The 27000-nt window shown below is 43.9% G+C and overlaps 1 protein-coding gene across 2 annotated transcripts in view; it reads right to left on the bottom strand.

Annotated features, from left to right (window-relative positions):
- otogl (otogelin-like) overlaps nucleotides 1-27000 on the bottom strand; it is a 70635-nt gene that overhangs the window by 23231 nt on the left and 20404 nt on the right. For both annotated transcript variants that reach the window (XM_056235960.1, XM_056235962.1), the window contains exons 22-34: nucleotides 25657-25700; nucleotides 24447-24621; nucleotides 24235-24342; nucleotides 12567-12705; nucleotides 9201-9335; nucleotides 8899-9045; nucleotides 8684-8803; nucleotides 2500-2616; nucleotides 1983-2139; nucleotides 1653-1679; nucleotides 1376-1549; nucleotides 645-923; nucleotides 272-389 (exon numbers count right to left, since the gene is read on the bottom strand). In XM_056235960.1, the coding sequence (XP_056091935.1) occupies nucleotides 272-389; nucleotides 645-923; nucleotides 1376-1549; nucleotides 1653-1679; nucleotides 1983-2139; nucleotides 2500-2616; nucleotides 8684-8803; nucleotides 8899-9045; nucleotides 9201-9335; nucleotides 12567-12705; nucleotides 24235-24342; nucleotides 24447-24621; nucleotides 25657-25700 (1740 nt within the window). The remainder of the gene's footprint in view (nucleotides 1-271; nucleotides 390-644; nucleotides 924-1375; nucleotides 1550-1652; nucleotides 1680-1982; nucleotides 2140-2499; nucleotides 2617-8683; nucleotides 8804-8898; nucleotides 9046-9200; nucleotides 9336-12566; nucleotides 12706-24234; nucleotides 24343-24446; nucleotides 24622-25656; nucleotides 25701-27000) is intronic.

The following is a 27000-nucleotide window of genomic DNA, read 5'->3' as shown; positions in this document are numbered from 1 at the left end:
TAATCATTGAATGTGTATTTAGAATTTTAATTTGATTATTTTAAATCAATGAATAATAAATTATTAATTTCAATACTTTTTAGTCATCTTGAGGCCTCCCTAGAGGGCTCCGCCCCCCTGGTTGAGAACAACTGTCCTTAAGTCTTTTTAAAAATATTTTCTTTAATATTTTTCATTTGATTTTGGATTAAAGCATTACAGTGCCTTAGCAAGCACCTTTTGTAAAATTGTCAAATATATTATTATAGTATAAGCACATGCATGATCTTACGGAGGTAGAAACTGGCAGCGTGTGGCATCAGGGTCATTGCATGTTTTCACACATGGACTGGCACATGCGTGATATTTCCACTCGCACATCAAGCGGTAAGGGATCACAAAACTGCTCTCTAATATGCAGGAACACAACCACCATACACAGACACACAAAAAAATTACATGAACATTACAGAAATAGGTGGGCAAATTTTACCACATGATACTCGGAGGCTTATTAGAGCTATTTGGGTGTAGTTTCAGTGTAATATGAGTAATATGAGCAGGCCCACATCTCATTATATTAAATACTTATTCAAAATTTTCACACAAAAAAAACTGTCTGGGTCTGATGATAAGATGCATTGTTATTTTCAGACCGGTCTTACCCTCAATGGTAAAACTGCTGCTGATTTTGAAGTTGTACGTAAGGTCGTAGTTCTGAGCATGTGCGTGCGTGTGTGAGAGGGTGAGGAAGACGCCCTTCTGGCTGTGCAACTCAAAGGATGATCGCCCAGGTAACCATAAGCCCTGGTGGTGGATGAAGGTCGCCCGCCGTCGAAACTCTTCCCCGCTCTGCCAGTGTTCCAATCGTAACCCACGGTTCCCAGTAACACACAGGAAGTAGTTGGGCCTCTCTGCAGACTCCAGTGAGACAACAGGAAGTCCTAAACACAGCAAAATACCAACTACAATATCAGTAGATGCTATAAGATTGTAATCAAATGGTACAGATGGTGTAAATAAGTATTTTTTTCAGAGGTTGGCCAATTTTGTTCCATCGTCTAATAAGATGCGGGCATGTGATCAGCTAAGGACAAAAAAAGGAAGGAAAACCTTAATAATAATGAACAATCCTCATAAAAAAATCGTGAAGATGGCTGCCACATGTTGCATTTTCAAATGCATGGCCCAAACTTACAGTGCATGCAGAGATGGAGCTCGTATGAAGCAACATTTAATACAAACCAAGTTGCTCTGAGACACCGAAAACACCAAATCATTGTATTTCACATCAAAGCATGATCAAAGTGAATGACCATTTTAGTTTCAAGCTATTTCATTTGCAATTTGTTTAGCTCTTTTTGTTTTGTTGTTAAAGTGAAGAGTGTGTTCTCACTGGAAGCTCGGTCCTTGTACAGTCCAGTTGTCATCATGAAGTGGAAAATGGTGCTGGGTTGAGCATTGGTCCTCAGGAGGGGAAACACTTCTCCACTGCTCACGTTTGCCCCAAACACACAGACAGAGTCATTTTGCTCTGTGCTGGACAGAGTGAACGGACCATCTCCCAACTCTAAATACACAATAATAAATAAAAATGTTAGGGAAAGATATTCTGGTGCTAAAGGTGCTTCCAAATTTATTCTAGGCAAATTTACTAAATAAATAATTCCCACCTTGGTTGTAATATTCGCAGTCATATGCTGTTAAAAGAAACATACTTGTATTAGCGGCAATCACATTGTATCATGAGTTTGCATGGATTATTTTAACATTACCAGTTTAAAAAGAAACATGACATGGGATTTGCAATGCATTTAACTTCTTCACTGTGACAAACCTGCAACTGAAACAGAATCTAGAATTAGACTCTGATTATATAAACAGATCCTGACAACAAACGGACATACTGGGTTTGTTTTGCATTAGAAATGTTCGTATACGTGTGTGTTAACCTACAATGACAGACAGCGCGACCGGGTCAAAAGGTGTGTGCTTGTACTCACGACACACGGTGGGGGATCTCCAGTTCACCGTGATGCCGTTTTGACAGCATTTGTGTGCATACGCTGCAATGCTGGTGCACAGACATTCACAGTCCCCCCCACGGTTGCAGTTGCAGGTGTCCGTTAGGCAGTTCTTATAGAACCAGGTCACATCTACCTGGAGGTCCACAAGGATTAGTTACGCACAATACATGGGTATCTAAAATCCCAATTAGCTCGTCAAAAACACAATTGGTAATGCAACACACAGTCAGACTCAGGACAATTGACTTTCACCTGAATGTGTTGATGGTGGAATGTTCTAGCTTTTCAAACCTATACAGCCCCCTAGTGGCCAGATTCAGACATGCAAACCATCTCAAAGCTTCTATCAGTGGGTTCATGGCAGACAGTGTGTGTGTTGTTTGTGTGTGTGTGTGTGTGTGTGTGTGTACATCTGATGCAGTCTGTGGGTAAGATGTGGCCTTTTTATCTGTAGGCCAAATGTGTTGTTAAACCCCAGAGGAGAGCTGCTCACCACATTGTGACATGGAGCGAATACATCACTGTAGAGGAGGCCGCACTCTCGCTTAGCATACGGCTGTCGGCTGAGATCTCCTTCACATGGTCTGTGAACTACAAAATCGCTCTCACACTGCACACAGCACACATAATTAAAAGATTTACTGCTTAGTTAATCTAACCATCCGAGGAAAGTGTAACAAAGTGCACAGTACTGTTATAATGATTTCACAGTAGTAAAAACAAAACTATGGCAGAAACTATGGTTAACATGGTAAATTATAAGGATACACAACAGTTTAAAAGTTTGGTGTCGGTAATGTTTTAAATGCTGTGCACCAAGGCTGCATTTACTTGATCAAAACACAGTAAAAGCAGTAATATTGTGAAATATTATTAAAATGAAAATATATGAATATAAATATATATGAAAATAACTCTAAAAATATTAAAACTAAAAACTAAACATTTTTTTAAATGGAATTTATTGCAAAGCTAAATTCTCAGCATCATTACTCTTCAGTGTCACATGCTCCTCCAGAAATCACTCTAATATGCTGATTTGCTGCTCAAGAAACATGTCTGATTATCATCAATATTGAAAACGTCTCAGGTTACTACTGTAACCATAGTTCCCTGAGAAAGGGAACGAGACGATGCGTCATCGACGCTTTGGGAACGCCCCCAGCGTGAATGCGTCTGAGCATCAATGTCAACTAGTCCAATGGAAAGAATGAGCGTCACGGGCGGGTGACGTCATGACCAGGAAGGCATAAGAGCACATCCGGTGAAACGCGGCATTAGCTTCAAAAAGTCGAAGCAAGCCGATCACAGGGATGCAGGAAGTATGGCAGGGTGACGCATCGTCTCGTTCCCTTTCTCAGGGAACTATGGTTACAGTAGTAACCTGAGACGTTCCCTTTCGAGGGAACTCGCGATGCGTCATCGACGCTTTGGGAACGAGAATACCCAAAACGCCAGAATTCCAAGTACCTGAGTGTCAGTCTGTTGGAACTAAGCACTAAGCACCTGAGAACCTGGGGCAGCATCCAGGTCCAAACTGTAAAACCTGACGAATGTGAGCGGTGAGGACCAGCCTGCCGCATCACAAACGTCTTGAAGAGAAACTCCAAATAGTAAGGCTTTAGAGGCCGCCATACCCCTCGTAGAGTGAGCTCTGACCGCCAAAGGACACGGCTGGTCAGAGTACTCGTATGCAAGTGAAATAGCCTCAACTATCCACTTACTAACCGTCTGTTTAAAAGCAGGAAGACCCTTCTTAGGTGATCCAAAGCAAATAAATAACTGGTCGGACTTCCTCATTGAAGATGTCCGATGAACATAAGTATCCAGTGCTCGCACTGGACACAAGAGGTTCAGCCTTTCCTGGTCCGCAGATGTAAAAGGAGGACAGAAACCTGCAGCACAATAGGCCTCGGAATAATGGTAGGCACCTTTGGAACATATCCATGTTTCGGGTAAGATTGCCTTGGCCATCCCCGGTGCACTCAAGGCAGGTGGGGACCGAAAGGGCCTGAAGGTCTGACTCTAATAGGGATGAAATAGCTAGCAGAAAATAGTCTTAAAAGAAAGGAACTTCTCTGAGACCAAATCTAAGGGCTCGAAGGGAGCCCCAGATAGGCCTTCTAGAACTATTGCAAGGTCCCAAGCCAGCACCCTAGTGCAAGTTGCAGGCCTCAGCCTCAAAGTGCCACGAAGGAAATGAGTGATCAGGGGGTCTCGACCCAAAAATGTACTACCCACCAGGGCGTGGAAAGCCGCAATGGCCGCCACGTATACCTTAAGCGTGGAAGGACATAGACCTGATACAAAGCGTTCTTGCAGAAACTCGAATACTGTGTTTACTGAACAGTTAACCGGATCCCACTGACGCTGGTAACACCAAGAAGTGAAAAACTCTCGAAATAGTGAATATAGTTTCCTCGTAGCGGGAGCTCTGGAGATTAGAATGGTCTCAACAACCTCGGTTGAGAGACCACTCTCTATGAGTTGGGCCCCCTCAGAGGCCAAACCCACAGTTTCCAAATCCCCTGCCGGGGGTGCAATATTGAATCCCCTGCCTGAGACAGAAGGTCTCTCCTGATCGGGACCTCCAAGGGAGGTCCGTCGAGGAGAAAAATTAGGTCCGCAAACCAAATTCAGCTCGGCCAGGGTGGTGCTACTAAATAGGCTTATTCCATCCTGGTGGAATCACTCCAGAACTTCTGGGAGCAGAGCAACAGGGGGAAATGCGTACAGACGTAGCCTCAGCCACGTCTGCACCATAGCAACCAGCCCCGAGGGGACTGGTTGAGTGAGGGATAACCAGAGTGGACAGTGCGTCGTATGCTGAGACGAGAACAAATCCACTTCTGCCTGGCCATAAAACTCCCATATTTGCTCCACCGCCTCGGGGTGGAGTCCCCTGGCCTCAGACCCTGCCTCGACAGGGTGTCTGCTCCAATATTCTGGCCCAGCTGGAATATACACTGCCCTCAGACAGCGTAATTTCCTGAGGGACCAAAATAATAGGCCACCAACGTGTTGTCTGTGGGTCAAGAACCAGAGTTTCCTCCATATAACCAAGGCGCGGGGATACTGCCGCGTGATCTTGATCGTACGGAGTGGGTTTCCCCTCAGGGAGAACCCTCTGGTCCTGAGCCACCACTGTAAAGGTCTCAAGTACAGCAGGTCAAAGGGTATCACATTGAACGCTGCTGCCCTGAGGCCTAACAGTCACTGTTTCAGAACAACACATGATGGCCCCTCAGGTCTGGGAGGAGATGTCTCAACGCATTGAAGACGACCATCATCTCTAGGCAATTCATGTGCCAAGCGAGATGATGACTCCTCCCAAGCCCTGAGCTGAGCGGCCTTCCAATACCGCTCCCCAGCCGGTGAGGGAAGCATCTGTCGAGATAGCAACTCGATGGCAAAGAGCTCCCAACACCGGACCCTGGGTTAAGAACCAGTGTTTCCTCCATATAACCAAGGCACGAAGGCACCGCCGCGTGATCTTGATCATACGAAGTGGGTTTCCCCTCGGGGAGAACCCTCTGGTCCTGAGCCACCACTGCAAAGGTCTCATGTACAGCAGGCCAAAAGGTATCCCGTTGGACGCTACTGCCACAAGACCCAACAGTCTCTCGAACTGTTTTACAGTGCGTGACTGGCCTAGCCTCAGCTCTTTTGTGGCTGTTAGGATAGCAGCTACACGAACGGGCGACAGAGTGGCCCGCATCGTCACTGAATCCCATACCACACCAAGGAAAGTGGTTCTCTGTACTGGAGAAAGCACACTCTTCTTAGCACTGAGCCTCAACCCCAACATCTGCATATGAGCGAGAACGACACCTCGGTGCCGAACCGCTAACTGTTCTGATTCCGCTAGAATCAGCCAGTCATCTATGCAATTCAGAATGCGTATACACTGCAGCCTGGCAGGGCCAGAGCTGCGTCTACACACTTCGTGAATGTGCGGGGTGATAGAGCTAGACCGAAAGGAAGTGCCTGATACTGGTGTTCTTTGCCCCAAAGAAAACCTCAGGAACCTCCTGTGCTGAGGGAGGATGGAGATATGGAAGTATACGTCTTTTAGATCTATCGTGACAAACCAGTCCTCGGATCTGATTTGAGTCACGATCTGTTTGAGTGTCAGCATCTTGGACTTGAGTTCCAGCACCAAACACTCCAACAGACGAAGATCTAGTAAGTGACGCAGCTCTCCATCCTTTTTTGGAGAAATGAGATAACGACTGTAAAGACCCGACGCAATGTCGGGTGAGTACACCTGCTCTATAGCTTTTTTTGCTAACAGGGCCTTTACCTCTTGCTCCATTACCAGAGCCTGCTCGGAATGCACTAACGTGAGCAACACCCCGTTGTAGCCTGGAGGACGAGAACCAAATCTGCCTCTTACTACTAACTGCAGGACCCATAGAGATATATTTGGCAGTAGCTAATGCGCTGCCAGAAAATCTACCAAGGGAACCAGCCCCTTGAGGCTGGCCTCTGGTGTAATAAAGACAGCCAGCTCGGGGACCTGAAGCATACTGGCAGGAACCACCCGAACTGTCTTATTTCGAACCCCCCTCAGAGGGCGCGAGTCCGACGCAACGTCGAGTTGACGCTGCGCCAGAAGCTCGCTTGGAGACCGCTGCGCCCCGACCACCAAGGGTGGCGGGTTGGCAGAACGATCCCCTGAGGGCACCGAGATGGAAAGGGCACCGTATAATGAGGTGTACACCATTCCACCCCGATTGGGGCTGTCCTCACCGGTCTGACGCCGGTGGCGCCAGACCTTTTCCTTCGAGCCGAAGCTTTCTCAGCATGAAGAACGGTCCTCGGATCCGGCTTCTGCTTTGAAGGCTTTGGCTGCTGTGTTGTGTATGAGAAACTAGACGGCTGGAGCTGCTCACGCCCAGCAGCCCCAGGGGGTTGGACATAGCGAGGGAGAGATTATATTGTATCTTTCTCCATGATTCCCATCAAATTGAGCCAGAGGTGTCTCTCAGTGACCACAAGGGCTGCCATCCCTGAGAGATAAATCTGTGGCCCGACGAAGTTCTCAAACCCCATCGGGCCAAACTCCCTCACTTCTGTCCAAATACCACAGCAGGTCAGCCTGATATGCTTGTAGCACTGCTATAGTGTGCAAGCAGGCTCCTGCTAGACCCACTGCCGTAAATGCTTTTCCCACTAGATTAAAAATAGTTTTCTTTAATGGTTTAGTGAGAGAAGCCGACGCCTTCAGGGTCGATACTGAACCGGGAGACAGATAGCTCGCAAGCGTCTGTTCTAACCGGGGTATTGCCCCATAGCCATACTCTCTTGTCTTAACCCCCTAATATCTGAATATACATGAATGTGGGGGCTAAAAAACAAGAAGAGTAAGGCTTTTTCCATGATCTAGACAGCTCGCTGTGCAGATCGGGAAAAATGGAAGGCCCCGTGATGAGGCCCCGTGGGGTGAACAAAATAGAAACTCGTTTTATTTTTTAGAACAAGTGCTCCCTTATTTCTGCTGGCCATTAAATATTTAATTTATCTACAGCCTTACTAAACACCTCCACCAGCTTATTTTTATATATATATTTTTTATATATAATATATAAACTATCATATATATATATATATATATAAGGCTTATATATTTCTCATACGCTGGGGAAAGAGATGGCAAATCCACTTCCCCCATGATTGTGTACACTTTCAATGCCCAGCACATCTACCTCCTCGGAGGTAGAGCACTGAAGCATTGATTTCTCTCCCCGGGCGGAAGAGACCGCAGCGCGGGCTTCCGAGACCGGAGAGAGAGCACTGGATCCCTCGTGGAAAGGGAGGAGATAAGATCCGCGGACCCGTCTCCAACCCCGTAAAGAGATCCTATTCGCGATCCACAGGAATGCATTCTCCGCGCTGCCTCGGCAGACGCGGGTCCTGCACCCTGAGGATCGCGAGCCTGGCCACTTTCCTCGAAAAGTGACAGGCGGGAGTGGAGCATGCGAAGCGAAAGCTTCTCACAATGTTGCAATCAGCCCCCTCGGAGGCTGATACCGCATGCTCCACTCCCAAACAAACTACACAAAGCTCGTGTGTGTCCCCACCAGTTAAATAACGCGGGCAGGGAGAAGCACAGAGTTTGTAAAGTTGTTTCGCCATAACTCTTCCCAATAATATCGAACAGACAACAATAAATAGACAGAGACAGAGTAACACAGATCGCTTGCTGAGACACAGAAGCTAATGCCGCGTTTCACCGGATGTGCTCTTATGCCTTCCTGGTCATGACGTCACACGCCCGTGACGCTCATTCTTTCCATTGGACTAGTTGACATTGATGCTCAGACGCATTCACGCTGGGGGCGTTCCCAAAGCGTCGATGACGCATCGCGAGTTCCCTCGAAAGGGAACTGTTGTGATGCCTAATATGTTGCTGGAAAATATTTGTATCTTTTTTCAGGATTCTTTTATAAATAGAAAGTTCAAAAGAACAGCATTTGTTTGAAATGGAAATCTTTTGTTACATTGTATAAATTTGCACTGTCACTTCTGATCAATTGAATGCTTCCTTGCAGAATAAAAAGTATTAATTTTTTTTTTTTTTTTTTAAGTCTTAGTGACCCCAGACTTTTGAACGGCAGTGTACATTTAGTGTACTCCAGTCTCACACAGTAGTATCCTAAAGCTAGGTATCATACCTGTCCAACAGCCCAACTGTCTCCAAAGGCCTGTGCGTTGCTGACCTCCATATGTCCGGCTGTGGTCATGTCATTTACTGTTACCATGTCAAAGTTTCCACACAAACCACTCATCTGACCCTAAAAGCACAGCCAAAAACTTTATAATAAGAGATATGGTTCAGGTTCATACAGTGTAACATTGTACTGCTCATTCAAAGAAAACAACCTCTGACCTTCCATTGGGGTCCAGCACGAATATGGACAGTTGTCTTGCGGTCCCATAAAACGGTCAGATCTTGAGCAGGGAAGTGGACCACAGTGTAGTAGCCCGCACCCCAGAGCTGAAACTCATATCCCCTCCCCACAACAGTAGATGAGCTCTGGAGGACAAGGACAAAACCACTTCAAATCAAATGCAGATTACAGTAAATACAGACTACAAGATATGCAAACACAGAAACAATTACAGTCTCGTAGTTTATAAAAGGACAAATGTGCCATTAAACAGCTGAAGATGGTTACGTCTTGTACTCACAGGTTTACCAGAGTTATCACTGAAGTAAATTTTGGTGAGGCCAACATAGATGAGCAGGTACTTCATGCAAACAATCCCGCTTTCGTAGCAATCTTTATTTTGAGCCATGATGGACACCTCAGTATCACCAACACTCTAGATTTAGACACAAGATTAACACAAGTAAAGTGTGCATTCAATATATGACGCTTTGTCATCTCTGTTGAAAAACAACACTTCCTCAAAGGCGAACTAGCATTACCAAACAGAACTGGTGAAAATGCTCCAACGAAAATGAGAGTTTAAGTCGACCCCTAATAAAAGTTTCTAAATGTTTTTCAAAACTCTCCCACCCCTCATTGCACCTCAGCCCCAATCTATAATTGGATGGGGAAAAAAGTGTTGAACTATTAAGTGTTTGTAAAGTTTTTTAATTTTTGTGACAATCAAGACATATATAATGTTACAAAAGACTATTCGTCAAAGAATCCTGAAAATATATATATATTTATATATATCGTTTTCCACAAAAATATGATGCAACACAACTGTTTTCAACATTGATAATAACAAGAAATATGGTCACACTTTAGATTAGGGTCCAATTCTCACTAACTACTAACTATAATCTACGACTTTTGCCTCAATAAACGCCTAATTACTGCTTATTAATAGTTAGTAAGGTTGGTGTTAAGTTTAGGTATTGGGTAGGATTAAGGGAATAATGTCATGCAGAATAAAGTATTAATATGTGCTTTATACAGTAAGTACTAATAAACCCTAAATATCCTTGTAATATGCATGCCAATAAGCAACTAGTTAATAGAGAGAATTGGACCCTTAACTAAAGTGTTACCAGAAATCTTTATAATCGCTGATGATAATTAAGCTTTAAAATAAATGTAAAGAACCACAACAAAAAAACAGGTCTTTTAAATTGTAATCATACTTTACAGAATTACTGTTTTTACTGTATTTTTTATCAAATAAAAGTCAATAAGAGCATAACAGACTTTTTACGGTGACCGGGAGGGGACATGTTCGGTTCACTTATTTTTGTCGTGGCCACAACATATAAACTCGTGGGAACGTGATATTAAGTCGTGGGAAAGTGATAATATCTCGTGGGAACGTCATATTAAGTCGTGGGAACGTGATTATAAATCGTGGCCACGAGATCATTTTGTTGAGGTAACGACATAATTATGTCTTGGCCACGCGATGCAAAGTCGTAGCCTCGAGATCATATGTTGAGGGAACGATATATTTTTCTCGTGGCCACGACTTCATATTTTGAGAGAACGACATCTATTTGTCGTGGCCACGAGTTATGTTGAGGAAGCCACAGCGGCCAATATATTGTATGTTAAAATATTTCCATAATTATCAAACCTATTCATAAGATGATTAATATCCCTGTTAAAACAATTGCTTAAAAATAAGGATTTATTGGTCACGTTGTAACCAACAGTTTAATAACACTTTGGTCTTTTTTAATCTAGAGGAGAAGTTTAAACTTTGACATCCATGCTCTTGTTTTCCTCATAGTAATGACAGTGACGCAAATTGTACGCAAACCGGAAATTGTAACGCGTGAGCATGAGAAACGTATCGCGTGCGCACGCGATAGTCTTTATTTTTTATTTTTTGCAAAGGTCCCTTTAGGGGCTCCGTAGAAAGTGTTCTGTGATGGGTAGGTTTAGTGGAAGGGATGTGTGTGTGTGTGTGTGTGTCTGGTGTGCCCTACATTATGGGGACAACAAGGATAGTAATACAAGTAAATGTTGATCTTATGGGGACATTTGTTTGGTCCCCATGAGGAAAACAGCTTATATACATCATCCTGAAAGTGTCTTGAAAATAAAGTGTCTTGAAAAATATTTTTTTGTGACGGGTAGGTTTAGGGGTAGGGATAGTGTAGGGGGATAGAATGTACAGTTTGTGCAGTATAAAAATAATTATGTCTCTGGAAAATCCCCATAAAACATGGAAACCAGTGTGTGTGTGTGTGTGTGTGTGTGTGTGTGTGTGTGTGTGTGTGTGTGACTAAAGCCATTTCTTTTTGTTGCGATGGAAAAGTCTGTCCCCTGGGTAGATCAGTAGACTCCTCAGAGAATCAGTGGCCTTTAGGAGACACCAAATTCTATTCACCTGCACCTTAAGCATCCACACACACACAAATCACACACACTCACTCACACAAAATCACACACACACACACACACACACACACACACACACACACACACACACACACACACACACACACACACACACACACACACACACACACACACACACACACACACACACACACGCATACCTGTACACACTTTCTCAGTCATTAAGGGCAGTAGCAGGTTGCATTGCGTAGGCTGATAGGGAACAGATTGCTCTTTGTTATGTGCGGCTCTTTGCTGAGTTTCTGTGCTGGGACTGACATTAACTCTGGCTCCATTACCACAGTCCTGTTCTAATTAAAAATCCCCTCTGATTTTCCCAAGATTAGAGGCGGTAGAAGCAGATCTCTTTTCCTGCTACTTTATACATCCTTACTGAAGTCCGCAAAGTGTGAGAGCGCACATGCACATACACACTCTTTGGCCATTCGTAAAAAAATTCTTTGGTTTAAAGGGTGCAACACTTTTAGCTGGTAAAACACACTCTTTGTTAAAGACAAGCTGGTAAGAGCCTCTCCACTTGGTCCTAAGACCAGCACACAAGGCATCCAATCGTCACCAAATGCAGCAGTTGTACACTTACTCTTACCCTCACAAAAAAGCACTATTACCACGTTACAAGTCAAGAAACCATGGTACCATTAATCGCTGACCATTGTGGGCTTTTTAAATGGCTGGTGGCTATGTCTACAGTGGAAGGTGGGCAATATACAGTAATGATTGTAACCCAATAATGGTAAATACACTATAAATATCATTCAAAATATGACACTGAAGACTGGATTAATGGCTTCTGAAAATAATTTTTAACTATTAAAATATTTTTAAATATATTCAAATAGAAAACAGTTATTTTGAATTGTTTTCACTATATGTTTTTACAGTATTTTTTTGATCAATGCAGCCTTGGTCAGCATAAGAGACTTCTTTTTAAAAAACATTTTATACAAAGCCTACCAACCGTTAACTTTTGAACAGTAGTGTACATGCATAACATTTCTGAAATTAAATGAATGCTTCTTTCAGACAATATTTACTTTACTAATAATTCACAAAAGAAATGCCCATGGTTATTAGCCAATGCCTATGAATCTCAAAAAGGATAAATGTCAGCTGTTTTAAATGTCTATCACTAAAAATTATTTTACTTTTTGGCACTTTTTGGCTTGTGTGCCAAAAGTCACAAACACACACACTCAGGAAGTACCTTGACCAGGTAGACCTGGCAGTCACTGACGTAATCATACTCCAGGCCATCAAAAGTGTGGTAATGACGGTCACTGTAAATGGTACATACAGCTGGACACGGTGAATATGTGCAGTTAAAGAACCCGCGATGACAAACACTGGAGAGAGAGAGAGAAGAGAGAGAGAGAGAGAGAGAGAGAGAGAGAGAGAGAGAGAGAGAGAGAGACCAAATGAAACATTACTTAAAACATACATACACAGGTAATTCTGCAATTATTAAAAAATAATATTCTTCTAACTATATTTCATCTGTTTTGAAATATTTATCACATGTTCTGATCATGGCCTTCATCAACCTTCAAGTTGATTTTGTAATGTGTGATGGGGCCCTATTTTAACGATCTGAAACGCAAGTGTCAAAGCGCAAAGCGCAAGTAACTTTGTGGGTGGATCCCGGCGCTGTTGCTATTTTCCCGGCGGGATAAATGCCTCTTGCGCCTGGCGCAAATCTAAAAGGGGTTGGTCTGAAGTAGCTTCATTATTCATAGGTGTGGTTTGGGCGTAACGTGAAATAAACCAATCAGAGCGTCATCTCACATTCCCTTTAAGAGCAGGCGCGCTTGTTCTAAAGCGGATTCCTATTATAACGGCGGATTTGCCAGACGCGCGCCAGGAGCGGTTCACAGCCGAGGAGAGCAACGTTCTCGTCAGGGCCGTAAAACACAGAGAAGTGACATTGGGGATGGAGAAACCCACCCAAATTAACTTCTGTTAAACAGGCGTATGATAATTTGGGTAAATGTGTAAGCTACATGTATGCTTTTATAATAAATTGTCTATCTATCTATCTATCTATCTATCTATCTATCTATCTATCGTAATAATGTATGATTTGCAAAAATGAAAACTGCTGCTTAGATGAGAGAATCAAAGTGTATGCGCGTTGTGCACACGCTACATTGATTATGGCCAAGCATGCGCCCTTAAAATAGCATAATGAACAACGCGCAACGCGCCACTGACTTTAGACTAGTTTTTTTCTGGTCAGTGGCGCAATTGTTTTATAGAACAGCAAAATAGCATGAGGGAAAGTTTGCGCCGGAACACGCCTCCTCTTTGCGCTGAACCGCCCCGGGGAGCGCAAGTGTATTTCTTAGTTAACCGACGTGCGTCTGTGGAGGGAAAAGTCCGCTTTGCGCGGGTGCAAAATAGGAATGATACATGCGTCAGTGTACAAAGTCATTTGCGCCGGGTGCAAGATAGAGCCCATGGTGTTAATAATTGACTTCATTTAGAAAAAGTTAGATACATCAATAGTTTAGTTTCTGTAAGGTTTGTGTTTTTTTTTTTTAAAGTCACTTATGCTCATCAAGACTGCATTTATTTGATTAAGATACAGTAAAAACAGTGATATTGTGATATATTATTATAATTTGAAAAAAACTTTCTATTAGAATATATTTTCAAAAAGTAATTTATTCCTGTGATGGCAAAGCTGAACTTGCATCATTTACTATGTGACAGTCTTCAGTGTCACGTTCATTCAGAAATATAATATCGCTAGTTACGTAGGTAACTGCGCCAGTATATGGAGTGTAACGTGGATCGTGACGTGTTCTGTGACGTTGAGCGTTAATGAACCATGCAGTTGTTTTTTCCTCGTCTGCCATTAAAGGCTTGACTAAACCAGTCTCTCGTGTCAGCGACTCTTTGCATCATATAAACACTGGCGTGGTGGCAGCTTTACCATACTCACTCCCCAAGCAGCCTGGTGAGTTCATGTGAGATCAGTTCACACTATTGACGCGCATAAATGAGCCGCGTTGTGGATTATCTTTGCTGGTGTAACGCGAGATTTAAGCCATGACGAATACACACAGAGCACCGTAACAATGGTGCCTCACAAAAGTTGCGACTGTAAATTCATTTGAGAACTGGCGTCAAAACCTCGTCTACACTTTATCTCTGGGCACAGAGTTCGCTATATTTCTAGTTGACAGCGAAGAAAGACGAGGGCTTCACCATTCAGAGGTTTCACCGATGATGACGCAGATGTTCCCGCGGCGCAACGGCGCATACGCCAACAAAAGGTCAGCATGCTTGAGCTCATGCTGGGGGAAAGATCGCTAACTACTGCCCAGTTATTTCCCGAAATACTGTTGTTAAGAGCTCTACATGCATTGATAGCATATGGCAGACAATCAGACTACATTATGGATTCCAGTCGACCAGTGCACATTTTATTGATTTTTCTGCTATTAAACTAGAGTCTAATGAAGGACCAGAGGATTTGTACCAGAGATTAATGGCTTTTGTTGAGGATAATTTACTACGCAGAGACTCTGGCATTACTCACGGAGGTGAACCCATCGCGGAGGATGAGGAGCTCTCCCCCACGATAGAAAACTTTGTAGTTCTCACTTGGCTTCGTTTTATACACAGCGAGTTGCCGAAGCTTGTAAAGCAGAGGTATGGCACAGAGTTACGTTCAGGCACTTTAGCGTCCATTAAACCAGAGATATCTCAAGCCCTATGCTCATTACTAGACGAGCTGCAATCATCAGAGGATGCTAGAGCTATGCGCTTGGCTGTGTCTAACCCCCCAAAGACAGAAGCTGGCTTCATTGGGTCGACTAAAGAAATCCTGCCCACTTTGTAAACGCGGCAAGTTGCTGGCTCACTGAGTCACTCTGACGGAGAGTCTGAGGACGACAACGAGGACAGTGCATCCAACCTTAAGGCAGTACAGCGCGTCCGTATCATGCAGTCACCATGCATCGAAGCCTTCCATGGCCACACCCTCATTAGGCTGACCATTGACAGTGGTGCAACAGGAAACATGATAAGGGCAGCATGTGCCAGCAGACTGGGCCTTAAAGTCTCCAGTAGTACGCAGTCAGCTCGTCAGGCAGATGGTTCCTCACCATTGAAGGTAGTGGGAGAGATACACACACACTTTCAGAGAGATGGCCACAAGCTCTTTTTTGACGGACTTGTGGTAGAAAACCTGGATTCTGACATTCTCGCTGGCATCCCCTTTATGGAATGTAATGACATCTGCATCCGCCCTGCTCGACATCAGGTCTGTGTGGGGTCTGACACATACGAGTATGGTGCCAGTCAAACGTATGGAGACAGACAAGCCATTCGGCGAGCTCACGTACTTCGTGCCACCTCATCACATACTGTATGGCCGGGGGATTTTGTCGAACTTGAACTTCCAGCAGAACTAGCTAACATTAGCGACTAGCTTGCTGTTGAGCCGCATGAGGGCCGTGCGCACTGGTTTGCTCCATCGTTGGTAGTAGGGGTATCCGGAAAAATCAGGATTCCCAATTTGACTGACGTACCGCAGGGAATTAAGAAACATGACCATGTATGCCGTGTTCGCATGACCTATGTACCGAACAAGCCCCAATGGAAACTCCTCAGGCCCCTGTTCGCAAGTCCAGTTCGCCAAATTTAGCACTATTCTCTGACCTTATCTCATTAGACCCCAATGGTATTATGACAGCAGACATCAGAGACAAATTTCATGACATTCATAGGGAATTTGATGAGGTCTTCAGTCCGCAGTTTGGGGGCTATAATGGCGCTGCTGGCCCCTTCCAGGCGAGGGTAAACATGGGACCTGTCCAACCACCGCAATGGAAGGGAAGAGTTCCGCATTACTCCAGGGGCCAGTTACAGGAACTCCAGGCTCAATTCGACGAGCTAGAATCACTAGGCGTTTTTCGAAAGCCTGAAGACATTGACGTCGATGTTGAATATGTCAACCCATCATTTCTTATCAAAAAACCTAATGGGGGATTTCGTCTTGTTACAGCTTTCGCCGACGTGGGTCGTTATAGCAAACCCCAGCCGTCACTTATGCCAAATGTGGACGCCACGTTGTGTCAGATTGCTCAGTGGAGGTATATTATCGCCACTGACCTCACCAAGACGTTCTACCAAATTCCACTGTCCAAAGCCTCTATGAAGTATTGCGGGGTCGTCACGCCATTTAAAGGCGTCTGTGTGTATGCCAGATGTGCCATGGGCATGCCTGGTTCAGAAACTGCGTTAGAAGAACTGACCTGTCGGGTACTTGGCGATCTCCTTCAACAGGGACAGGTGGCTAAGGTTGCTGATGACCTGTATTGTGGGGCTGACACTCTTGAAGGCCTTCTTAGTGTGGAAAAAGGTCTTAGTGGCTCTCCAGGCATACAATCTGTGCTTAGCTCCCAGTAAAACTGTCGTTGCCCCGGTCCAGACCGATATATTGGGGTGGCTGTGGAATAGGGTACTATTCGCGTTAATTCACACCACATTGCAACATTGGCTTCGTGTGCCCCCCCCTGCGACTGTTCATGGCCTACGGTCCTTCATCGGTGCGTATAAAGTCCTGGCACATGTTCTTAAGGGTTGCGCGTCGATCCTTGCTCCCTTCGACAATGTGGTCGCTGGTGGTGAGTCGACGGCTGTGATTGTGTGGTCAGATGAGCTTCTCCAGTGTTTTCATAAGGTTTAGCAGGCGTTATCCACTAGTTGCGCTGTGACGATACCGCGACCTGATGATCAGCTTTGGATTGTCACTGATGGTGCTCTCAGGGATCCAGGGATTACACGGGGGGAAAAGCTGCTGATCGCTGGATATTTTAGCGCTAAACTTCGCAAAAATCTGATTAATTGGCTTCCGTGCGAGATTGAGGCCCTGGCCATAGCTGCCTCCCTCAAACATTGCAGTCCATAAATTATTCAGTCATCACAGAAGGCATGTGTGCTCACTGACAGTAAACCATGCGTGCAGGCCTTTGAAAAGCTGTGCAGCGGCGAATTCTCTGCAAGCCCGCGAGTTACCACTTTCTTGTCCACTGCAAGCCGCTTCCAGGTCTCTGTTCGTCATGTCGCCGGGGCTTCCATTCTCCCATCAGATTATGCTTGTCGTAATGCTGCTCAATGTGATAGTCCTGCATGTCAAGTTTGTAGCTTCGTCCGTGAATCTATGGTCTCTGTGGTATGCCGTACTGACGTCACTGACATCTTGCGCGTAAGCTCAAAAGGTACCCTTTGCCTATAGAGCCTCGTGGGTGTCCATTCAGGTAGAGTGTCCGGACCTTCGTAGGGTGCACGCGCATCTTTGGCAGGGTATGCGCCCCTCCAAGAGGGTTACTAATGTTAAAGATGTGGAACGTTATTTGAATACTGTTACCTTGGCAAGAGATGGACTTTTAGTCGTACGACGTAACACACCATTGTCGACCACCACTGAGTGTATCGTCGTTCCTAGGTCAGTGTTGCATTGTTTGCTTACGTCATTGCATATTAGGTTAGATCACCCCTCGGCACACCAGTTGAGACTTGTCGTCGCCCGGTACTTCTATGCCCTGGATTTGGAGTCGGCCGTCCAGCTTACCAGTAAGGGTTGTCACCAATGTGCTTCACTGGCACAGTCCCCAGTGTTCGCAGTGGAGCAGTCCAGCTGCGACCCACCTGAAACGGTCGGGTCTACCTTTGCAGCTGACTTGCTTAAACGTGAACGTCAGCTCATCCTAGTCGTTCTTGAGTGTGTGACATCCTTCACAGTCGCATTGTTGATTAATGACGAACGGAAGGAAACATTGCGGGATGGTATCATACGTACGTGTATTAGCCTTCGTCCGCTCGATGGCCCCTTTGCTGTAGTTAGAACGGACCCAGCGCCAGGTTTCTCAGCACTGGCCAAGGATGCAATGCTTGCTCAACACAGGCTGGCCATTGAGGTAGGCGATGCTAAAATATCAACAAAAATCCAGTGGCAGAAAAGGCAATACAAGAGCTACAGGGCGAGATTTTGCGTCTAGAACCACACTGCGGTGTCGTCACCCCCGTGCTGCTGTCGGTAGCTGTCGCTCAGTTAAATAGCCGTGTCCGGTCACGTGGCATGTCCGCTCGCGAAATGTTGTTGCAGCGTGATCAGTTCTCTCTCTCTCGAGCAATTAGCAGTGGGTGACCGGGATTTGATTTCGATGCAGCATGCACAACGCCTCGCTAACCACCCCCTACAGTGTTAAGGCGAAAACACCACGAAGTCGGGGCGGACCCAGACCAGATATTAGACCGGGCGACCTTGTTTACCTTTATAGTGACCGCAATAAGTCCCGAGCTCGAAGCCGATATCTCGTGCTTAGATTCGACGGTACGTGGTGCAACATCCGCAAGTTGACGGGTTCCCAGCTACGGCGTGCTTCTTATAGGGTCCGCTTATCTGATTGTTATAAAGTTGACTCTTTCCCAAGTGTCCTAGGTCATCGTGAAGACGGTGCACCGTCTAAGAGTGAGGAGGAGTGTGAAGAGGAGGGCAGAGTGCCACTTAGCGCTCCCTCAAGTGTCCCAGATATCCCCATTGGCGATAGCGGAGCCTGCTTCACCCCCAGGGCCTGATGGCAGCGGACGCCAGGAGGATAGACATGTGTCCCCGTCTTGTTTGGTGGAGATTCCATGTCACGAGTTGGCCTCTCCATCAACTGTCCCAGAGCAGGTCCCACGTCCCTCGTCTCTGTCGGCCCCCTGACAAGTTGAAAGATTATGAGCTTCAATACATGGGCTGCCTTCGCCTGTATCCTTATTTTGGCTTAAAAGTATGGATCGTGACGTGTTCTGTGACGTTGAGCGTCAATGCTCTGACCTATAATTCTGAGCACTAACATAACAAACAAAAAGCTGATCTGTTTGTCTAAGGTTAATGGTAGCCGCCACATAGCACCTAAAGGCTCACAAAGGACACAAAAGGTGATCTCCTGACTGATTGAGAAGCAGACTGAAAAGCAGCTAAATTGATCGACTGATTTATAAACTGAGGAAGCATAACTTTAGGTATAAAAGATGGATTTGGTTGAAGCACAGCGCCAGAATCATCCGGCAGCCAACACATGCATAACTCACTAACAGACGAAGAATGTAACACACTAGCACGCTTAGCGCGAAGCAATGGCCAACAACAACAACAAAAAGCAATTTTCAAAGATATCCATTTAAAGTCAGCTGTCTGCAAAGGCTCAAATGGTGGCAAACTGACAAGACAAGTCAAGTACAAGTGGTAAATCCCACCCAGGAAAATGGGGGTTACGAGCTGGCCTTAACTGTCTCGCATCCTTTAAAAAAAAAAAAAAAAAAAAAAAACATTAAGAATAACCATTAATCAGTACATGATACGCAGAAATGGCCACAGCATATACCTTCAACGTGGAGGCTGCTTGATGATGCAAAAATTAAGAGAAAAAATTCCAACATGCTGCATAGAGCTCAAAGAGAGTTGGACCCAGAGGCCAAACCCAAAGCTGCAAACGGGCTGGATCTGGGTGCCAAAGAGCACCACCCATCTGTGATAACAGTTCTTTCCAAAGCGGAAGCTGCCACGGCCTGCCCACCAATGGTCTCAAAAGCATGGGAAACCAAGGCCTGGCTGGCCATCGGGGTGCTACAAGTAACACTCTGTGGTTGCACAGAGATATCCTGTGTAATGTTTCCCACAACAGCGGAAAAGGAGGGAATGCCTAAGGTAGACAGTTTGGACACTCGTGAGACAGAGCACCCTGCCCCAATAGGCTGAATGTCTCTGTTCTCGCAAACCACAAGCGACAGTGAATGGTCGCCTTTATTGCAAAAATATCCATTTCTGCTTTGCTGAACTGCTGCCATATCTCTACACCACATCCAGGTAAAGCCTCCATTTTCCCAGGTGCAAAAGATCCCTTGTAAAAGATACATCATGCAGATGCGCTGGGACACATTCTCAGTGATGTATCCTGGGGTCATTGGGTGTTTTGGGTCTTTCAACATCAGACACCCTCGCCCAGGCGACCCGGCCGGAGTTGATCAGACCCCGGCCTGTGTCCCAGCTGCAATTGCCCACAGTTCTGCCCTCTTAATCCAAAGCCACCTAGTGGCTTTCTCTGTGGCTTCGGTTGCAGATCTGATCACCTTTCTCTTGGCTTCCCCAGAACTGCCTTCTGCGATGCTAATTGAGGAAAATACCATGCTAGAATCTTGTGAGTGAACGAACTGGAGATCAACGGCCACAAAAACCCCTGTGATTCCACGTTACCCCCCACCCAAAGAGGGAAGCATCAGTTGTGACCACCTCTCGATGAGAAGGGTACACCTGACATCAGAAACTCCCAGCGATTCCATGGTGTCAATGACTGAATACAACGGTGTGAGACAACAATCAACTAATGACGATGTCTGGCAGGGTTCAAATGCAAACTGTTGTTCCACCACTGGAAAGGCCTGAGGTGGAGCAAGCCAAGTGGAATCACAGTGGAGTGGCAGCAGTCAGCATCCCCAAAAGTTGTAACAACACTCTGTATGGCATGCTCGCTCCCAGCCGGAAACGAGCAAGGAGCCATAGAATATTGTGTGCTCGGGCATGTGACAGGGTGGCAAAAATTGCACAGGAGTCCAGAATCATTCCAATGTAAGTAATTGTTTGCACTGGAATCAGGCAACACTTTACTTCGTTTAATGCCAGACCTAGCTTCTGCACATTGCTCCAAAAGCAGTCTGGTGTTGTGGACAGCTTGCCGTCTTGTGGGGGCACACAGCAGCCAGTTGTCCAAATAAGGCAGGATTTGCATCCCCCTTGACCATAGCGGATACAGAGCTGCAGTCATGTACCTTGTGAAGACACGAGGGGTCAGAGACAGACCGTATGGTAGGACATTGAATTGGTAGGCCTGGTTTTTGAAACTGAATTAAAGAACCTAACTGTAATGGAGCAACAATCGGAACATGAAAATAAGGATCTTTCAAATCAATGATTGAAAACCAATCTTCCTCAATGACAGACCAAAGAACGACGACTGCATGTAACATCCGGAAGGAACGAGTTTTCAGGAACAAGTTTAAATGACTTAAATCAGTTTAGATGATGAAAACCACTGTCCTTCTTTTGAACAAGGAAGTAAGTCGAGTAAAAACCGTGTCTTTGGGGGTGAACCCTTTATATGGCTTCATTCTTCAACAGAGAACAAATTTCCTCAGAGGATTCCCCATCACATTAGAAACAATCCTTGAAAACTATGGGGGCTGGCGTCGAAACTGCAGAGCATACACCTTGCTCAGTGTAGTCCAATCCCAAGGGTATACTGTTGTCTCTTTCCAGTACTGCAGGTGTAGTCTTGAAAAACCCAACCACTTTAAGATTTATTTGTGCGACTTTTAACGGCAGTGGGGGGAAGGGGCGCTGACGTGGACCCCCTGGCAACTGCCACTGATGAGGTCAAACCCTCTAGTGTCCTCAGCAGCACAGGGTCTAGTGAACCCTGAGGCTGTGGAGTAGGACGTTGGCGAAATCGTTGCTCTGGCATTGCAAAGAGATGACGAGCCTGAGTGGCCGGCACCTTAAAAGCAGAATTGCACTGAGCCAGTTGACTCACCCAAATAGTATCCGCATCTGCCATAGACGGTAGTGTGCGAGCAGTCTTTGCTTAGGTGCACTAGACCCCACAAGGGTATTAAAGGGGTCATATAATGCCATTTTTGTACAAGCTAATATGATTCTTTAGGGTCTAAATTAAAAGTTTGTAATATACTTTAATTAAAAATTCTCATTAGTATTGTAAGAAAACACTTATTTTAACTGGTCAAAAACAGCTCTGTTTTCAGCACGGCGTTTCAGTGCATATGACTTTAAATGATAATGAGCTTTGCTCACCCCGCCTCTCTGTTCTGTGCGTACACCGTTTGTAACACAATAACCATAACGAGTTGTTCATTATAAACGTGGGATTATGAATTATATTGAGAACGTCGTACATAGAAAACATGCGGTAATGTACCCTGAGTGTAATTTAGACGCATTCATGATGAAGCGTGCAAGCGATTTGCAAAGATTAATATAAGTATTAATATAACGGTTAATAAAACGTTACACTCACTTCAGTTCTTCTGGAGGTTCAGCAGGAACACGAATAGTTGGTATCGATCCTTTATTCAGGAGCAGCTTCTTAGCAAAACCAGCTTTATACTGACCCTCCTTTATAAAGCAGTCTGGTGAGAAATGATTCGCGCAAACATGAAAGCATTGACGTTGCTTGTGGGGAATATTCCCTTCGAAAACAAAACTCAGCCACTGCGTCTTCAGCGGTTCGGATTTAAGAACATTAAAATGACTGCTGTGTTCGTTATTACACCCAAGAACAGAACACCACAATCGCTTAGACGCCATTCTGCTCATAGACAGTGCTCCAGCGTATCAACAATGACCGCGCCGGTCCGCGCGGACTATGATTGACAACTCGTTCACGAGCGAGGGCGGGTCTGTGTTGAAACGCTGCTGTCAATCAACAATCGTGGGAGGGGCTTCCGTTTTATTGACGTCACAAAAACGAACGGCTCAATTTGAGGCAGGGGAAAACATATAAGGAGATTAAAAAAAAAAACACAGGATGGATTTTTATCATTATATGATGGTTGTGTACAGGCACTGCCAACACACATTTCAGTACAATCAACTTGTAAAAGTGCATGTATCATTATATGACCCCTTTAAAAAATTATGACACAAAATCCTTGCCTGGTGGCATAGCAAAGTTAGATCCAGCTGAAAAACACTAGCCACCGAATAGTATCAAGTATTGCTACTAGGCGATTGCTACCGAGAGAGACCCCCATCACGCCCCCCTGACCCGGAACGTGATTTTGCCTCTACCCCCGCAAAGGTCTGTGTACACCACTGCTTGAAGTGCTATGTGGCTGCTTCTATTAACCTTAGATTAACAGATCAGCTTTTTGTTTGTTATGGTGGTGCCTGGAAAGAGGCTGCTGTATCAAAGTAGAGATTGTCAAATTGGACTGTGGAGGTGATCACTATGGCATACAAGAAAGCCCAAAAGCCTCTGCTGGGAGGTATTTCTTGTCATTCCACTAGGGCTGTGCACCCCTCAACCGCTACTTTTAATTTTTTTCGTCATTAGAACGGCTTCATCTGAGGCAGTCAGTCTATCATGTCACGTTTTCATCAGCTTGAAGGTTATGAAGATTATTGTAGTAGCTATTTTTTCTGACATTTGGCCAAAATCTCACATTATAATGTAGCGCTACACACAGGCTATTTTGGCTGTGACTCGACAACAAATACAGGACACTCTTCTCCGATCCTCAAATACATAAAAGATTACCCTTTATATATAAAGTGTAACTTAAGTAAAGAAAATGCTGTACTTATTCAAAGTACCAGTTCTTTATTTACCCTTGCATCGTAAATAAGCAGAGACTCTCCAAACTGCTCGTGGCACTTCATTCACGAAAGAGATGGGGCAGTGTTATGAGGCTTGACTGACAGTTTGAGGAGGCAATGGAGTTACGAGATTTTGGTCAGGATTTGGTTAGGAAAATTGCAATGTAGAATTTTCCTGATTTTTACACTTTTTATAAATTAAAATAGTAAAAAAGGTCTGGGTTGAGGACAAGCCCAAACCAAATAATTCTCTCAAATGTAACTTTTCAACACTCTTAATTAGGAAAGAGCTATTAGGTATAAGAGACACAATAAAAAATGTTGAAAGCTCTTACAATCTGTCCTAATACATTTCCCCTTTCTTTAAAATCATGCTAGTGAATAGAAAAGCTCCACTAACTGAAGAATCGGCCATTAACAGGAAACAGAATTATGGAAGCTAAGCTTAAAAAAACAAACAAACAAACAAACAAAAAAACACACTGACCAGCGGTAGCACGGAGTGTCCACTGTCTCTCCAGGGAGATACTCTAGACCGAGCCATGCACAGGGGCAGTTCTCTGGGTAATAGCAGTCTCCATTATGAATCACTAGCCTGTACCAATTAAAGAAGATGGTGTAATATTACATGCTCTGGTGTCAATAGACATGCATACTTTTCAAAACATTTGTTCCAAATGCAAAAAAGAAAGTGATTACCCAGCAGGACATCCACATCCTGGTACACATGGGGTCATGGGAGGGCAGGTCAGGTTCAGCATCAGGTTTCGACAGGTGAGTTCACAGGCCATGCCCACACCTGAAGGTCCACGCCCACTCTGACCCCTACAGCTGTAGTAGACTTTACCATTTGGACAATCTCCTCTCTCAGGCTCTGAAAAAATGGATGGAGAGAGAATGGTTAAAGGAATAGTTCACTTCAAATTGAAAATGATGTCATCATTTACTCACCCTCAAGTTGTGTCAAACCTGTATGAATTTCTTTCTTCTGCTGAACACAAAAGAAGATATTCTGAAGAATGTCGGTAACCAGACAGTTGATGTACCACATTGACTTCCACAGTAGGAAAAAAAAAATACTAGGGAAGTCAGTTGGGTCCATCAACTGTTTGGTTACCGACATTCTTCAAAATATCTTCTTTTGTGTTTAGCAGAAGAATGAAATTCATACAGGTTTAGAACAACTTAAGTAAATGATGACAGAATTTTCATTTTGAAGCGAACTATTCCTTTAAACTAAACTGTATAGGGCAAACTCATCCAAAAGTCGTTTTAATGCATTGGTTTGAGGTTTCTAGATGGTTCTCTAGACATGAGATACTAGTTTTATCACTAGTCTGTCTGACTCAACTTTCCACTCACCTCAATAAGAAACATGATGTGAGGTGTCATTTAAAGCAATAAAGAAAGAGTTACGTGCCGAAGTATAACAATTTGAGTAAGTGGTGTGTGTTCAAACCCATACTAATGATGACTGCACCACTAATAATTATCAAAAGGAATTAGGGTTAACAGGCAACCAGTGTAATCTAAAGTCAAAAAACAAAAAATGGACACACATTAATAATGCAGCCACCTGAATAGAATACTATTGAAATCAAATTTACTATTTAAATTACTATTACTATTTCAAATCACAGCCATATCTAGTAAATGAGCAATGCCTTACAATTTATCATTGGAAAATTGGCAAGCAAAAAAGCAAAAAGTGGAATTTGGTCTCTTCCCAAGTCTCCCTCTTTCTTTGTGCATGTGTATCTGCGGTTCAGATCTGTCAGGCATTCAGTCTGCTCAATGTGTTACCTCTGAGGTTAGTACTGCTGACCCTCTAAGATGAAAAAACTATTTTCCTGGGGAAGGCAGAGGTAAAAGGGAGGGAGACAAGTAAAAGTAAAAAGTAAAGGTTTACCTCTTTCTTCTGGCACACACTCCATACGACCATTTCTGCAGAGACTAAAGAAAAAGACACATCGAAATATACATTACCAATATACATATACAGTATATACATATTCTTATGTAATGGATAATCTAATTTGAACACTTTTAGCATTTTAACAGTCTGCAAGACTTTTGAAAGAAGTGTCTTCTCACCAAAGCTGCATTTATTTGATCAAAAACACAGTAAAAACAGTAATGTTGTGTAATATTATTCTGAAATACTTAATTGATTACTTAAATAGTATACTTAAATACTTAATAATTTAATATAAATTAAATGTACTGTTTTCTATTTGAATATATTTTAAAATATAATTTATTCCTGTGATGCAAAGCTGAATTTTCAGCATCATTACTCCAGTCTTCAGTGTCACATGATCCTTCAAAAATCATTCTAATATGCTGATTGGGTGCTCAAGAAACATCTCTTATTATTATTATTCTGAACACATGCTTTCAGGATTTTTTTGATGAATAGAAATTTCAAACGAACATAATTTATTTATTATTTTAATCTTTTGTAACATTATAAATATCTAGCAAATGAGAAAAGCTTTATAATCTATCATTGGAAAATTCTAGAAAAAGTCAAATTGACAAGCAAAAAAGTGGAATTTGCTCTCTCTCCTTTTGTATATAACATACCTGTACACATATTGGCCCTCATTTATCAAAAGTGCGTACACCAAATTTCCAGCGTACACCTGGCGTACACCCAAAACCACGGTGACTTTGAGATTTATCAATATGGACGTTGGCGTACGGCACGCTCAAATCCTACGCCAGCTCAGGAGGTGGTGTACGCACGTTTTGAGTTAGTGCGGAAATGCGCAGAAAAACAATTCCTAACACCACAAAACGCACTGACAATCTAAAAGATATGATATATTATGACCAACAACAACAACATAGTAATTATAAACTTCAGTGTTTATTTTTGTGCAACATGGACTTCAATGTTTAATTTGTGTGACTTTACCAAAGCATTTGATTTGTAGCCAAATGTATTCCTTCAGTTGCGAGCCTGTGTGCTTTACCCTGACGTTTCATGGTTAGGCCCGGCAGGTGCGCACGGACTGGGTTCGGTAATGAAAGGCTTTCAATGACCAAAAAATAATTCAGACTGACAAAATAATAAAAAATACATTCTTCTTCTTTTAAATAATAATAATAATACAAATAATAATAACGACGTTCTTCTTCTAAATAACAATAAGCATCATTAATAATAAAAATCATAATAAGAAGAAGAATATTACACATTCTTAATATTTCACATTATTAATGTGAATGAATGGTACTCCACATCACA

Source organism: Rhinichthys klamathensis, unplaced genomic scaffold (genome assembly GCF_029890125.1).
Source record: "Rhinichthys klamathensis goyatoka isolate OS25496 unplaced genomic scaffold, OSU_Roscu_1.1 h1tg000436l_1, whole genome shotgun sequence".
NCBI classification, from domain to species: Eukaryota; Metazoa; Chordata; class Actinopteri; order Cypriniformes; family Leuciscidae; genus Rhinichthys; species Rhinichthys klamathensis.
This window is presented reverse-complemented; position numbering and strand designations above follow the sequence as displayed.